Source organism: Sebastes fasciatus, chromosome 19 (assembly GCF_043250625.1).
Source record: "Sebastes fasciatus isolate fSebFas1 chromosome 19, fSebFas1.pri, whole genome shotgun sequence".
NCBI lineage: Eukaryota > Metazoa > Chordata > Actinopteri > Perciformes > Sebastidae > Sebastes > Sebastes fasciatus.
This window is the reverse complement of record NC_133813.1, coordinates 4,537,551-4,553,429: the sequence shown is the minus strand read 5'-3', so window position 1 is coordinate 4,553,429 and position 15,879 is coordinate 4,537,551. Positions and strand designations below refer to the sequence as shown.

At 42.6% G+C, this 15,879-nt stretch overlaps 1 protein-coding gene across 2 annotated transcripts in view; it reads left to right on the top strand.

Annotated features, from left to right (window-relative positions):
* The window catches only part of adamts6 (ADAM metallopeptidase with thrombospondin type 1 motif, 6), a 70,359-nt gene that overhangs the window by 20,944 nt on the left and 33,536 nt on the right, over positions 1–15,879 (top strand). Inside the window, exons 11-14 of one of the 2 annotated variants that reach the window (XM_074617156.1) lie at positions 4,879–4,958; positions 9,936–10,039; positions 12,567–12,712; positions 14,531–14,594. In XM_074617156.1, the coding sequence (XP_074473257.1) occupies positions 4,879–4,958; positions 9,936–10,039; positions 12,567–12,712; positions 14,531–14,594 (394 nt within the window). Of the gene's footprint in view, positions 1–4,816; positions 4,959–9,931; positions 10,040–12,566; positions 12,713–14,530; positions 14,595–15,879 lie in introns of both variants that reach the window. The other variant, XM_074617155.1, reaches the window with a different exon arrangement.

The window sequence follows — 15,879 nt, the reverse complement described above, 5'->3', positions numbered from 1 at the left end:
CAATAACCCTGAATCTGAGTATTGCACTCTCTGTCAGACTCATGATGGACAGTTAAAAAAAAAGGATTAAAATTGATGCATTAGAACCAGGGAGGTCTTCATTTTTATTCCAAAACCTGGCGACTACATTACCCACAATGCAACTCAACTGCAGACAGTTAAAAGTCTTAACACTCACTTGTGGCCGATCTCGTGCGGATAGGTTTACATTGTAGTTAATGGAACACCCGGTGCGTCTCATACCGGCGCTCAAGCCTGCCTTTTGCAGCGGTAACACACGCCGACGACTGTGACAAAGCCTCGATATTTAACGCCCTAGGAATGAGATAGAGTCGGACAGACACAGTTAGCGACTAGCTAGTGAACATAGTGGAGCATTTAGCAGATAAAGAGACAGATATTTTCCTCGGGAGGTGGTGGAGACCAAAAACAGAGCAAAAAAGGAGAGGGAATATTGGACTTACATTCGTCGGGTGAATCTGACCGGGTTGTTTTCATATCAACTTTATATTTCATATCCAAGTGGTCAAAGTTAAAGCAGGTATAACTGCTCTTAAAGGAGCAGACTAGTTTAAACAGAAGAAGAACAGGATCTTGTTGGAGTTAGTTGAAAAGGCTTTATCTGCTACAACAGCATTCGTTCCCTGATTGCACTGGACATGGAGAAAGGTTGAAAGGGGGTGGGAGGTCAGGGTCAGCTACATCTTTCAGCTGATTCCTATCTGAGTCTTTCTAAGTGGCACTTCAGTGCAGAAGGGTTAATAAGGGAGCTTGAAGAAGCAGGGTCTTTCAGTGTGGCGCTCTTTACTCTGCTCTGCTCTGCTCTGCTGTCCTAATATGCATGCTTTATTGTGCATAATAATGTGCATGTATCTGTGTATGCCGGTCTGTGTTTGAGTACGGAACACATTCGATTCAGAGCCGATTTATTACAGTAGAGCTGCAGCGATTAGTCGACTATTCGATTAGTCAGTCGCCCGCTATTTTGATAATCAAAGTAATTTGTCATGCAAAAAATGGCAGAAAAAGCCTCTCAAATATGGAGATTTCCTGCTTTTCTCTGTTTTATATCACATTAAAGTGAATATCTTATCATTAGTTGTAGCCCTATTTATTTAAGCTTGCCAGAGAGGATTGTAAATATCTCAATTTGTAACTTCTCTCACACACAAAAATCGATCTTTCGGTAGAGGACTCTCTACAGTTCAGCTTTAATTCATCACTAAAACCTGCTTGCAAATCCTAATATACAACCTTGTGGTGAAGTATCGGTTGGATGCGCTGCAAGTCTGCGGTGTGTGTGTGTGTGTGTGTGTGTGTGTGTGTGTCTGTTTGTGTATTCATGTTTAGTTAGCAAGGCCCTCCAAGAAAGCCGATAATAGCTGCCGTGGTTGTCAGATGATGTTTCCGGCTGAAAGCTGTTAGAGGAGGGTTAGTGAGCAGCACTTGTGACAAGAGATGACCGTATTATGTGCCAGCTTCCAACTGGGACACAAAGAGCCGCTTCACTGCTGCTCCGCCGGGTTTCTGTCCAGTTCTGGCTCCGGTATCTGAGGATGACCAGAGCTAGAGCTGTTTGAGTTGTTTTCTAATCAGAATCAACTATTGCTCAGCTTATATTATACCCCTATTAGTATCAGACTGTTTGTGAGTTTTCATTTTGGTTTTATTGCCTTTAGCTTTTATGTTTCTTACAAAAGCTTTTCTGTCTGTAAACTCCAATTATCCTCCCTTTCTCTCCCTCAATCAGAGTTTTGGATATCGCACATGCTTCTCCTCGCCAAGTAAACAACTTTGGCTGTGGTGTTGGCCTAGATTCACCGTCTTGCTCCGGAGCAATATGTGGTGCTTTTGTAGGAATGGTTTATGAATGCACTCACAGTTCAGTCATAGTTTATTCTCCCAAAAGTCTGCAAAGCCAGTGTGTTGTAAATGTTTAAAAGGCAGGCTGTTTGGGTTTATTAAACTCTCAGAGACCACATATAATCTCTTAAAGTTGATGTCAGACTTGTGCCTTTATGATAATTGTTGGGTTAGTCTGATTTAATCATGCTGGTTGGTTAATATCTACATGAACGACTGGTGTCGGAGTTCAGGGATCGCTGGTGTTCTAACTTATTATTAGAGGATACTTCCGCTCGGCATAATGAATTTGGCTGAATCCACCGGACAGGAAGCCTTTGCGATGATGTCAAATAATAACCTCTATGTTTAAACTTTGACTATTTTGTCTCCCTCCAAACCAATAAATAGAGAGGCTTGCCCTCAGTGCACAGGGAGTTTGTCTCTCTCTTTCTGCATGATGAGAGGATCCTCCGAGGAACAAGAGCCAAGAAATCAGATTATTCCATTCAGTAACTGAGAACGGGGGATGAAAGAGGGAAGATAGTGGAAAAAAAAGGAAGGAAGAACATTTTTTATTCGCTACTCTGGGATGAAAACAAACAGCATGTATTAGATGTCTTCAACTTTAAACTGTGCATCGATGGGAGAACTGTTGCACCAGCTGTTCATACGTTTTGCTTAGTTATAATGTTTAATAAGTAGATTAGATTTGTGCATCTCTGAATTAGAAGACAAATTAAGATAAAACTAGGTAGTTCTTACAGATGTCAGGTTAATTAAAGGGTGGGTTTATTATTATTGTTTTTATGCAGCTTCCCAGTTTGATCAAAGTACATATGTTTTAGCATTCATAAAACGTTTTCCCATGTGACCTGGTGTAGGTTTCTGCACAGCGTTCACCTTATTCATAACCTTATTGATTAACGTGCTTTGGTAAACTACATCACTGCTTTATGCGAACAGCTGAGTGGACGTTTCCATTAGAAAACCCCTGGAAAAGAACTCCTTGAAGGAGCTTTAGAGGTGCTGGTAGGGGGACTGTTTTACTCTTGGACCGAGCCAGGCTAACTGTTTCCCTCTGTTTCCAGTCTTTATGCTAAGCTAAGCTAACTGGCTGCTGGTTGTCACTTCATATTCAACATGCAGACATGAGAGTGTAACACTATTCCTTTAATAGTACCATCTTATTTAGTAGGAACTTAGAAAGGAGTAGCTGGTGTAACACAATCCGGAGGTAGAGCGGAGATGTATGAGAGGTGGATGTTTGTCTTCTCAATAAAGCACCGGGTCATCAAAGGGTCAGTTCAGCCAAATGACGATAAAATTACATTTTCTTATATTTCTTTTAGTGGTATGTTCAACCAAGCAGATTGATTTTAGGATAAAGATTTTATTTTATTTATTTATTTGTTTATTTATTTGTTTATTTATTTATTTATTTATTTATTTATTTATCTATTTCAAACATGTAACAAATAAGTAAAAACTAAAAAAATAACAAATAAAAAAAAAAAAATAGTAAACATATAGCACACTCTTAATATCTAATAATAAATTCTAAGAAGTGTACACTCCCTATCTCCATAATTATAATATACAGTATATAACTCACAAACAACTATCCCAATACTATTATTTACAACCCAAATATCCACCCATTGTCAGTCCGATATAACTTAAACAATTACCTCACGTTAATAAGATATTTCTGCCTCTTTCCCAGTACAACAGAGGTAATTAGATGTTTATTTTTGGTGCTCAGAGCAATGAAAAAATACATTTATTCCCCGAATAATCACACATTATTAACAATTTCTGCAGGGACTATTTGTTCTTTGGAATGTAGTTCCAAAGAAAAACATTTTTTTTTTCAAATTAGCAAAAAACAATCTTTCCACGTACTGCAGAAGTACTCCCTGGAGTACAAGAGTTTCTAGGAACTTCATAAATGTAAACTTTCTCTGCGTGGCTAAACACCACCAGAGGTAAGTGAGAAAATATGTGTTGGGTGACTCGGCCGTTCGGTGTTTAAGTTTCAGCCTTCTTCTCTGCTGTATTCTGGGCCAAAGTTGCAGTCAATCATAACGCCTAGCTCCTCGTTATTGTTGTCACCAGGCCCACTTTTCCTTTCGAGGGATGGGAGGCATTCCTCTGCACATTGCAGCTGCCACATCTGGAAAGAACGCAGAGTTATAGTAAATAGTCGTAGTAGTATTTTGCCTTGAGAGAATCCTCCGACTCGGGGAGAAGCGAGCATCAAAAAGAAGTAGATCTCTGTTTGTTTATTGGCACGTGTCCTTGGTATGATTTTAGCGTCTTGGCAAAAGGTCAAAAGAAGTTTGAGCCGAGTGTCTGCCCTCATAGACGGGGCGAGAAACGCATCCACGAGCTCAGCATCTCAACGCAGAATAAACACCAACGAAACGTGTGCTTCTTGGCTGAAGTAATTTTTATTTTTTAAGCTACTAGAATACAAAACAGCCGCTGCGAGTTCTTTGTGAGTGCACATATTTCTATCTGACAAAACAGACTAAACATAATCCTAGACCCTGGACGTTTGACCCATAGCTCACTCCAGATTTTTCTCTTCCTCTCCCTTCCTTCTGTTATTTTATTGGCTCTTCTGTGGATTCAATATAAGCAGTGACATACTGAACAGTGGAGCACAGAGCCGTCTAATCAGAGAGACGACAGGCAGCCCTCTGGTTAAATGTAACTCTCTTTGATGAGGAGGTGTTGATGTGTGATATCAACATTAACGACATGTCATTTGAGATCTCTTGACAAGCTTCCTACTAGTTTGGTGGTAAAATTAAATGAGTCAAACAACACCAGCCAGTGTCTTAAAGAGACGAGGAGGAGGACGGGGGGGTGGACTTTAATCATCCAACCTTGGCATGTCTAACTGCCGAGTGTAGAAAGGCTTCTTTGTGTAAGAAACAATCCTATTGTAGGTTTGTTTTTTTGACAGCTCAGGTCGGGGGACGTGTCTGGACAATGAACCTATGAAACGAGACTTCCTGTACCCAACAGTGGCCCCGGGGCAGGTGTACGATGCAGACGAGCAGTGTCGCTTCCAGTATGGAACCTCCTCACGCCAGTGCAAGTATGGGGTAAGAAACCAGCATCTTTCATCCTCTCACTGACCCAAACAGGATCTCTGTTATATGTTTTAAATGCTCATTTAATTCTAGTTCACAATCGTACATTTTCTGACGACGTCTCACAGTAGCATCACTGAAACACCCACACAGGACGGGACTTCACTAGGAAAGGATAGCAGGGGTGTAAACAAATATTATTATGGCCAATTTTCAGACATTTTATAGACCGATAATAAGATTAATTGAGAAAATAACTGTCAGATTAATCGATTAGTTGCAGCCCTAGAAATCATATAAAAAAAGACACTCCTTATAACTTCTGATTGTTGTCTGTTTTCCTGGTTAACATGTGAACAGGAGCTGCAAGTAGCCAAAGCAGCAAGACTTCACATGATGATGTTAAAGGGACTATTTGTAACTTTCAGAAATGCTTCTTAACAGCAACACCCGTGGCCGTGAAATCAACGAAAGTCAGCGTCGGGCTCGTGCTTGCTCGCTCTAAATAGACATGAACGAGCATCGCTCAAAACAGTGAGGCGACACACGTCAGCTAAAACCACAATATCACTCTATATTTCAGCTGCTTGGCAGTAATGTTAGCTGACCAGACGGAGGTCTCTCCATGAATCAATGCTGATCCTAGAGTTGGCTTTTCCTGCCTCAGCACAGGCTGAGGCAGCGGGGCTCTGCAGCAAGAAACTCGTCTCCCTCCGCCCGCAGCCGGAGTGAACAGGGAGACACCGGCACCCGGTCGGTAACGAGACAACAACGTAACTCGTTGCAGAGCTCCGTCACTTCACAAGACACGGGAAACCTCCGTTGGTCTGGAGGAGCTGCAGCATTTATTTCTGCACAAACGTCCACTGAACATTCACTAGATATTCTCAGAGCTAAACTAACTCTTCTGCAGTGTGGAGTGAGCGCGCGTTCACGTCTAGAGGTGGAGTGAGTACGTGAGAACGCGCGCGCTGAGTGAAGGCGAGCAGGCACAGGAGACGAGACAGCGGCCACACGCGAGCGCGCATATGCGAGCGCGCATGTGTCCCGACCCGCTACATTTATACGCTTACAAAGTTACAAACAGTCCCTTTAAAGCTCTATTTTCCACATGTTTAATAAGAGGTGTTGATGGACACTTACAGCCTGTTCAGTCCTTCCTGGGATGATAACAGTTTTCTTCAAGTTCATATTTCCTAGTTGAGATTAAAGGAGGGTAAACATGAGAGGGAGATAATTGTTTAATAATTGTCTGAGCTGATTCAGAGGTGTCTTTCCACATGTTGCCTTATTCTTCCTTTTAATCTATAAATGTCCCAGACAAAGAGATGAAGGATGGAAGTCAACACTCCCCTCATCTGTAAGTCTGTAATGATAATAATTCACGAGTAATGAGAAAACCTCAGCGCATGAAGTGACACAGGCAGTGAAAGACGAGGAACAACCACGCCGTAAAATGAGCAGTTGAAAGAATCCTCAAAGATTTAATGAACAATAATGTGATATTGTTTTGCATTACGTAAATATTGAAAAAAAAAAAGAAAAAGGGGGGACAGAGATTAGCCGAGTTATTTCATTTCATTGAAAGACAGCAGATTATAACAGGCCCCAAATCAAGCCCTGTTATTTTGGCTCCTAAGCTCATAATTGTGGTTTTAGATCAGCATGAAAGACGCACATTTATGAGCGGATTGGATTCCAGCACGGATTCAGCGGAGCTAGATTGGACTTTTTTTTTTCATCTGACAATCAGATCTATTTCATACGGCCATCTGGGAAAGAGATGCCCTCTGCGACGGCTTACAGGACAGACGTGACCACAGAAATGGATAAAAGGTCTAATGAGTGGAAGAGTCTGGTTTCTTAAAGCCGTAACCTGCTGAACTTTTTCCCCCATTTGGATGAATATTTTGTCGTTATCATCTTTTGAAACTGCAACAGCGATGGGAAACAAGGGGGAAGTTTAGCCACGGCACATCAAAGTTTATCTCTTAATATTACAATAAATAATGTCATAGTGCAGTTTTAATATTTCACTGTTAAAACATGTTTGGCTTAGGCTGTAAGATGAACAGGATGATTTGTTATGTGTTTCAAACCACAGAAAAACTCTAAAATTCTGGCCACAAATCTGCACCACATTCATTCATCTTCTGGATAGGATGGGAATTAACCACCACATGTGTGTCCTGTTCAACTGGGTTAAACCGGGAACAGTCAATGTAGAGCAGCGGTTCCCAACCAGCGAGTCCGGACACTGTAAAGGGGTCATGAGATGATTATTTTGGGGCAGGAAATAAGACAAAAATAGATTCTTCTGCACAAAATAAGGTTTTATTTTTCACACTTTTCTCTAATTTGTGAAATAATTAAAATGTGCTTGTGATACTTTGGGCTACTTTACTTTTTTTTTGTTATTTTCCCTGTTTAATTTATTATTTTGTCCTTATAAAAACTATTACATTTGTTTAGAAGTGAAGACTTTTTATGTGTAATGTCCAAAAGACTTGATGGAGGTAAATGGGCTTTACTTTAAAATAATAATCTCTTGCATTTTCAGTATTACGAACTGGGTTGTCTGTGGCGACATTCCTGAGAAAAATTACAAGCGGCGATCACTGGGAAGTGAGATCCAAATAACACACCTGCAATTACAGCTTATCGCCATAGGTGCCGCCAAAGAGAACAAAGCGGAGATCTCAGAGATTGTAACTTTAACCCCAAATTCCCACCAGAGTTGTCATGCAATGTCTATGAAAAGCTGCGGAGGCCACTCCCGAGCTCAGCGAGCTGCGGCCAAACTATAGTTGGGAAAACTTTAACTTTTATCGCGCGACGTATGTTCAGAGAATACCTGCAGCCAATCAGGAAACAGATCCTGTGACTCTTGTGACATGTCAACCCGTTCTCACTCCCAACTCGTCAAATACCGTCGTTTGGTGAGCGCCCCTCGGCATCGGAAACCGACACACAGAGGCACCCTTTAGTGGATTAGTATGTGACTTAATGTAAACCCACCGGCGGCGTTTTTCGGCGGTCAGAGCAAGTGACGTAGTATTAATAGCGTGGGAGTCCATTCAGGGCGAGCGGAAGTGTCGCTGGATCGGTCAAACAAACACAAGACTTTCAACCAGGAGACCGGCATTCGTGTCCCGTGTGAAAGTAAAAGTAACGTTGATTTATTTTGTCACGTGAGTCTCTTAGTATCGTCAGCCCCGTAAGACACGTGAGTCACTAGTCAGTGAAGTTAACGTCAATCACGACCGTTTCCTCACCCTAACTAAAGGGTTGTGTTGCCTAAACCTAACGTCTCGTGAAGTTTATTTTGAAAGGACACTATGCATGTAACGAGCGTATATATTGACAGCGAATTTCTTCCTGCTTGAAAACATGAATATGCTTCCTGGCCGCAGAAAAATTTAATTATTGCGGCGAGCCACACTTCGCCGCTGCCTTGGTGTGAATTCGGCGTCAGGATGATTGAGTGTGTTTGAGGCTCTGATTGGTCTATTTGGTGTCAGTGAAATCTGGCGTCATTGAATCAAATCAAACCACCTAAGAAGAGAAAATAAATCAAATTGCTCACAAATCAAACCAGAGTATATAAAGCTTTGTATTTAGGAGTCATTACCCAAAAGAGGCTGTGAACCTCTGATGTAATCCAACAGCAGTATTTCACTGATTATGGCCGACGACATCTTCACTGGGGTTCAACTAAAGACTCTTAAAGAACCGCGGGGGTGTCACAGACTTTAAATCACAGCGTGAGACTGTGTCAGAGGTGGGAAAAGTGACACAGACGTCCAGAGAGGAAGTTAAGGGTGATTTATAGCAATAATTTGGTTCTAAGTGTGTGCTCAAAGCCACCAACACAGATATGTGACACTGCGTGCTGAAGGTATGAGAAACAAACAAGCTTTGATGGCTATATTACGATATATTACTGAGCGCCTCTGCCCTTTTTTTATCTTGTTCTCTCGTAGCGTAAATCCATCAGACCCACATCCGTGTTCGTTAAAGCCCGGGCCGCTGACCTTTTAGCGGGGCCGCGATAGTGAATGGAGCAGCGGGGCGGCTTATTGAAACCAGCTGGCAGAAGGGGAGGCGCTGCAACCAGAGAGTGGCAGTTTGCCGCTTTATTTAATCTGGATAGGCTCAGGGAGCTGCGGGGCCGTGGCATATTTACTGACCCCGGGGGTCAGAATCTATGCGCCGGATCATAACTCTTTTTCATGGGCCTGCTCCTCTGCTGTACACAATTGTCCTGTAAAAAGCCTTTGAAGTGGAGACGCGGGGGCGACCCAGCTCGCTTTAATGGGAAATCTAATGCGAGGTTGTGCAGAGCTGTCCTTGTAACATGTGTTCACTTTATGGTTTTATTTATTTGGGGGGCAACTTAGTGCTGTTTACCTGCTATCGCTCCTCTCCCTTCCTTTAGTAATCTAAATGGACTCTCCTTACGCTTGAAGGAGGAGAAGACGGAGATGTTTATTCAGTAATACTAAAGATATTTGTTAGGCCTACAAGTCGTCTTTATCTAAGACTTGGGAGGCCTATTGCTCACTCTTTATTTCCCCTAAGAAGCCGAAATTGGATTTCTTGAACTGATGTCACGGTCCCGTGTGGTCCTGAGGTGAACGTGAGCAAACGTTAGTCATGGTGTTGATCCAGCTGACTCTTCATTTCTCATAAGAGAACATTAACAGCACCCGATGACCCTCGGCGTATTGCTCAAGATGCACCGTGATCCAAAGCATATGGGCTCTTACAGTTCGATGCCTCGATGCGGTCTCATCAGCTCCTCTCATCCTCTGATTTGATCGCGCAGATTTATAGATGATATTTCCATGTGTTCGTTTTTTTGTGGAGAAAAGAGGAAAACCACCAAAGGCTACTGATAAATCATCTTCACCCCCCTATCCCCCCTACACACAGTCTGCTGAATTGATTTATTCTGACCAACTTGCTTTTGCCTTCTTTCCTAGGAAGTGTGTAGAGAGCTCTGGTGCCTTAGCAAAAGCAACCGCTGTGTAACCAACAGTATCCCGGCTGCAGAGGGGACTCTGTGCCAGACGGGCAGCATTGAGAAAGGGGTAAGTCATCTAATGTTTCTCATGCATTTAAAGGTTTATTCTAATTACCAGGTGGCATCTAGGCATGAGCGAGGTTTTAAGATATCCCTCACCCACGTTGTTACATCAGGAGAAGGAGGAGGAGGAGGAGGAGGTAGTTCAGTTTTTTGACATCCAAACACACACCTTTGACCTGTGATATCTCTGCAGTCGCTTTTATATGATGGACGGGGTTAGCTAGGCGCCATAAATCACATTTGAAGGGAGATTTGTCATGCATTTATTACTCAAATATGCTTGCTTTATGCAAATGCATGTATATATTTATTATTGGAAATCAATTAACAACACAAAACAATGATAAATATTGTCCAGAAACCCTCACAGGTACTGCATTTAGCATAAAAAATATGCTCAAATCATAACATGGCAAACTGCAGCCCAACAGGCAACAACAATGACTTACCCTAAACTGCATGTGATTATCATAAAGTGGGCATGTCTGTAAAGGGGAGACTCGTGGGTACCCATAGAACCCATTTTCTTTCATGTATCTTGAGGTCAGAAAATGGCCATGCCCGTTTTTCCTCGCCTAAGTTTGGAGCGTTATCTGATATCCTTCGCGACAAGCTAGTATGACATTGGTATACCAATGGATTCCTTAGGTTTTATAGTTTCATATGATGCCAGTACATTCACTCTAGCTTTAAAACTGAGCCTGCTACAATCGCCGAAAGATCGATTGAGTTAAAACGTTAAAGAAATTAGTAGCATTAGTGCATTAACGCGTTATTATCGCGTTAACTTTGACAGCTCTACCTCCATTATATTTTTAACCAAAACTATCTGAGTGACATCTGTAGAGGTAAATGAGAATGTCAATTTTTTTTTTGTGTATTTCGGGTGAACTGGCCCTTTAATGGTTGCACACATATTAAGTTCTGTACCTGGTGATGTGAAATGAGCACTTCAATGCCCTCCTCTGTGTGCAGGAAATTAGCCTCAGCTAGTGGTACCTCACTGCCTCCACTTGCATCTGTTCCACTCTGGGAAGGGGTACCATTCCCTGAGTGTGCACTTATGCAACACACACACACACACACACACACACACATGCAAGCAGGCCAGGCTTTAGGTCATCAGCCCGCTGTTGATGCCAGCCAGGTTAGGGGAGACAGTTTTAACACGGATTACGGCAGCCATTGTCACCGGATGGTCCGAGGTCTAAAAGGGAAGAATAGGAGAGTGTCACGAGCTGTCACCCGTGATTACCATTAGCTCAGTGGAGCCTTTGAGGACCGGGGCCCACGGACAGGGTCCTGGACAACACAGGGGGCCCCAGGTTGAGCCTGGGGGGCTTTGGAACAGCTTTTGGAGCAGCTTTAGGAGAGCCAGTGGCATACTCTGTCTGCCCCTCCCGGGGGGGAAAGCTTCAAAGGAATATGAATGTCAGCCATTTCTCACCCAGCGTGTAATGGAGAGAGGCCCTTCCAACAGGAGCAGGGAGGGGAGAGGAGAGGGGAGGCGGGAGAGAGACAGAAACTGACCACCAGAGAGGAGTTTTTACTGTGTGTTCACTCACAGATATATATACTCCAAGATTCCCTTCTCCCCACCTCTCCATCCCCTCTCTCTTTCCTCGCACTGCTAATCTGGTTTAGACAGACGTGAATGAGTAAGTCAGAGAAGGAGGACAGTAACCCGACGTAGCCCTCTCACCTTGACTGTCCCGGTCTCTCTGGGTTCTTAACCTACTGACACAGTTGGAGAGACAAAGGGCCGTCTCTGATCCCCTCTTCCCTCTGGAGCTGTGAACGGCTTAGCACGAGGCTTAAAACACTCCTGAAACACCACCGCATGCACGGTGCTTTCCATCCCTCACCTGCCTCTGAAAGCTCCTCGCACTACTCCGGAAGCATTAAACAAGAATACAGAAACATGCAAAATCAGTATATGTAGCTGTTAAGTTAAGAATTAGTTAAGAATGTGTTCAAGAGAATTAGAAGAACATGTTTTATTAGAGTAAGAAAATGCACAAATTAAAGGAATAGTAAAGTCACCGCCTAAGATCCTAACCTTTTACCTCCTGGAGGTGACTTACACTACTTCTCTCCCCATCTTAGATGTTAACTTACATTATATTCTGTCTCTACACTGTTTATGAATTTATTAGCATCAAGAATTAACAAGAAATAGACAGGACTAATGTGGAAATTAAATAACAGGGTGAGTAATAGTGTAATCACAAGTGAGTGTGTGTGTGTTTTTATGGTGAGACAGAGGGACAGCGACTGTGTTATTGAAGGAAAACTTCATAAGTCAGATTCTGTATAGTCTACGTTTCACTGTACACAGATGCTCCTGAATTTATTGTGAGCTCAAAACTGTTAAAAACTGACACCAAAGTGTTCTGTGTTGTACTGTAATAATGTTATTACAGTCGTTAATGTGTCTCAGTGTTTTTGTTGTAAAGATGATTCAACTACTAAAGTTCCTCTCTCTCTCTTTCTCTTTCTCTTGTGTGTGTTCCTGCTCCTCCCCGGGCCAGTGGTGCTACCAGGGGGAGTGCGTAGCGTTCGGTACCTGGCCTCAGAGCGTGGACGGAGGCTGGGGGCCCTGGTCGACGTGGGGGGAGTGCAGCAGGACCTGTGGGGGCGGTGTGTCCTCCTCCATGAGGCACTGTGACAGCCCAGCGTAAGTAGGCAAAGTAAGCCACAGCAAGCTGAACACACACATCCAGGTCCTGCCTACAGGTGTGTGTTTGTGTGTGTATGTGTGTGTGTGTGTGATGTATTTCCTGTTGAAACAGATCAGTAAGTGGTCAATCGTATGTGTAAAAAGATAAAGAGAGAAGCTGATAGAGAGGCGTTTGGATTGATAATGTATTGATTGAACTTTTCACCACTGAAGATGGATTGTTTTCGGGGAAGTTGAGGTCTTTAAAGTGAGACTAGGACTGTATTTGAAACCTCATACTAAACTAGTAGTACGTACTGATTTGCCCAAAATGTAGCGTCAAGTATGCAGTATACAAACAAAGCAAAATCTACAGTATGTCATACTGATTTTGAAAAAATCTCCAGTCTACCTCGCCTACTGTATCCCACAATGCAAAGCACTGGAACGGTACACAAGCGTCAAAAAACGTGTGCTGTTTCATCACTAAATTCACTGTGTAGATTTAGAATATTGGCAGTTTTACTAAAACTGATGGCGAATCGAAGATTTGCTACGTTTTCGGAGTTGAGAAGCTCCACAAACTGCCGTGACAGCAAGCCAGCCAAATTTTGTGTTTTTTTATTATAATGCAATAATAGTTTTTTGTCCAATGCTTTAAGCGCTGGTTTAAAGGCTAAAGCCGGGTCTAGCATACTACAAAATAAATAGATTTAACAGTTTCATACTACATACTACTGATGAACGCAGTATGCAGTATACTGCGTTCAGCAGTAGTATGTAGAAGGTGGTTTTGAATACAGTTAATCATGTTTTGAAAGAAGAAATACCGCACTCTTCCTCTTACAAATGAAAAGTTTAACACAGTCAAAACCCCATTTGAGATGCATATTCTGAATGCGCTGTAAACATGTCCAAAGAATGCCCCTAAAATCGGAATAATATCGGCATATCCCTCATGTCTTTATCGGAAAATGATCACAGAAGTATGTCCGCTTGCTGTTTGAGATGGACTGATGTAGCGTGTGAAATCAGTTAAGAAACTCTCTTCTGTAGATTATAGTGTAGTTTAATTTGAAGGCCTCTCGTGACAAATCATTGCCCAGCGCATCTTTGTTTGGCAAGTAGACGTTTGGGGATCTTTACCCTTCTTCCATCGTTGCATTCCTTTGCTTTTGGACTCTAGATATTACGTCAGAGAGTGATGGGAAGACACAAGAAAGAGCCGGGGGGGGAACCAGAGGGAAGGGGAAAAAAGGGGGGGAAGGAGGGAGAAGAGGCACCGGCATAATGTGGAACACCTGTGTAAGGTGATCGCTGCCGCTCAGGCATCAGTGCAAAGAGGAGGGAGGCAGAGAAAACACAGCCAGACCGGCTTCTGCCACATTCATTACAGAGCTTTGTAAATAGTCGTGGAGGAAAGGGAGGCTGATGAAGGTGAGAAGACGGACGGAGATGATAAGAGAAGATAAACAAACCCTTTCACAGATGTAGTAGATGTGAAGAGTGAGTAGAGAACGAGCTCGCAGACTTCACGTCTCTCTCTCCCAAATCGAAATGTCATGTCACACTTAAGAGCTCTTAGAGCAGCTTGGATTTCATGAATGAGTCACTGGCACACACACACACACACACACACACACACACACACACACACTCAGCAAGTGCAGACACACAAACACACTTTGTCTTCTGGCAGAGACTTGTTTTAAGACCTGCATTCACCAAAAATGTGCTCACCAAATTTCTTTGAAGAATTTGTGGTGCTCGATGTGTTGAAGTGTGTCCTCTCGCTTTTTCAATTCCCCACTCATTCAACTCTCCTGTGTCTCTCAGCCCGTCTGGAGGAGGGAAGTACTGCCTGGGAGAGAGGAAACGTTACAGATCCTGTAACACCGACGTGAGTTTTCTGCATTTCTTTGCCTCCCTTTGTGTGACTCTGTCTGCTTGGTATTTAGAGCAAAGTATACAAGTGACTTAGAAGCTAAACCGTCCTCTGCTCTGGTTTGTAAAGGGACTCAGATAGTTGAGGCATTCTGACCTGGGATGGATTTCGGCCTGTCGCAGCACGACTGCTGAACCTCCCCACGTTGTTCTCCTGCAGAACATGTTATCTTAAAGGCTTTATAAGGAGTATGTTAGCGAGCAAGCATTACGCCGCCTTTAAGCTTTCTGACATGTTTTCTTCCTGGAACGGTGATTCGATATTCCCCCGGCAACTTAATAGTTCACATATTGTTTGTGACATTTCACTTGATGACAGCAACATTTTATGAAACGCAATTCACAGAGCTTTTTTTTTTTTTTTAAAGTCTGGAGCAAAGCTTTAAATAAATATTTAACATGGCTGCAAGTGGAGATCTCTGTTCAACTATTTCTAGGTGGGCTTTTTTTTCACAAGGTGAAAATTGAAATAGTTAGGGCCCTGGTGGACATTTAACCGCAAGTCTTAAAAATAACAGCTGAGAGCAAGCACTGAGTGTTTTCTTTGGAAAACAAACAACATCCCGACCGCTATTTCATCACACTGACCACACCTTGTCCAAGGAAATGTGTGTGTGTGTGTGTGTGCACTAGATGTAGATACAATGACAAATACACACACACACTTACATGCATAAATTGATGTTTATATCTCGGCTATTTTTACGTCGATCAGCAGTCAGATATTATTTGTTAATGGTGCCTCCCTCCCTTCCTGTTGCTACTGCGTCTGTCCTGTGGGAGGTTATATTGTACGGCTGCTGCCATTAGCATAATGCTTCATATTAGGCTTGGACACAGTCAGATAAGCAGGTTATAGTTGACATTAAAGGGTCACTCCAGCAATTTAGTATTATACTACCACAAAGTTAGGAGACTAATTAGTAAGACTAAGGCTGCAAATTCCTAAAAATAAGCTAAACTGTATGTGAGATTTCTTTTTTAGCATGACCGAAACCTTAGTATGAAACCAATAGTACATGAATTGCATACTATTTCCTTTGAAATATTACAGTATGCAAACAAAGGAGACTATGCGGGCATAAATATCCCACAATGCAATGTGGTAGTGACAACACCGTTCATAACAGACAACGGCAGACAGCTCTGTGACGTCAGTAATGGTTCAATTTAAGTGTAAGGGATTCCACTTTTCTGTAGTCATAATATAGTTTTTAAATTGGTTCAGACTTAATGATTCT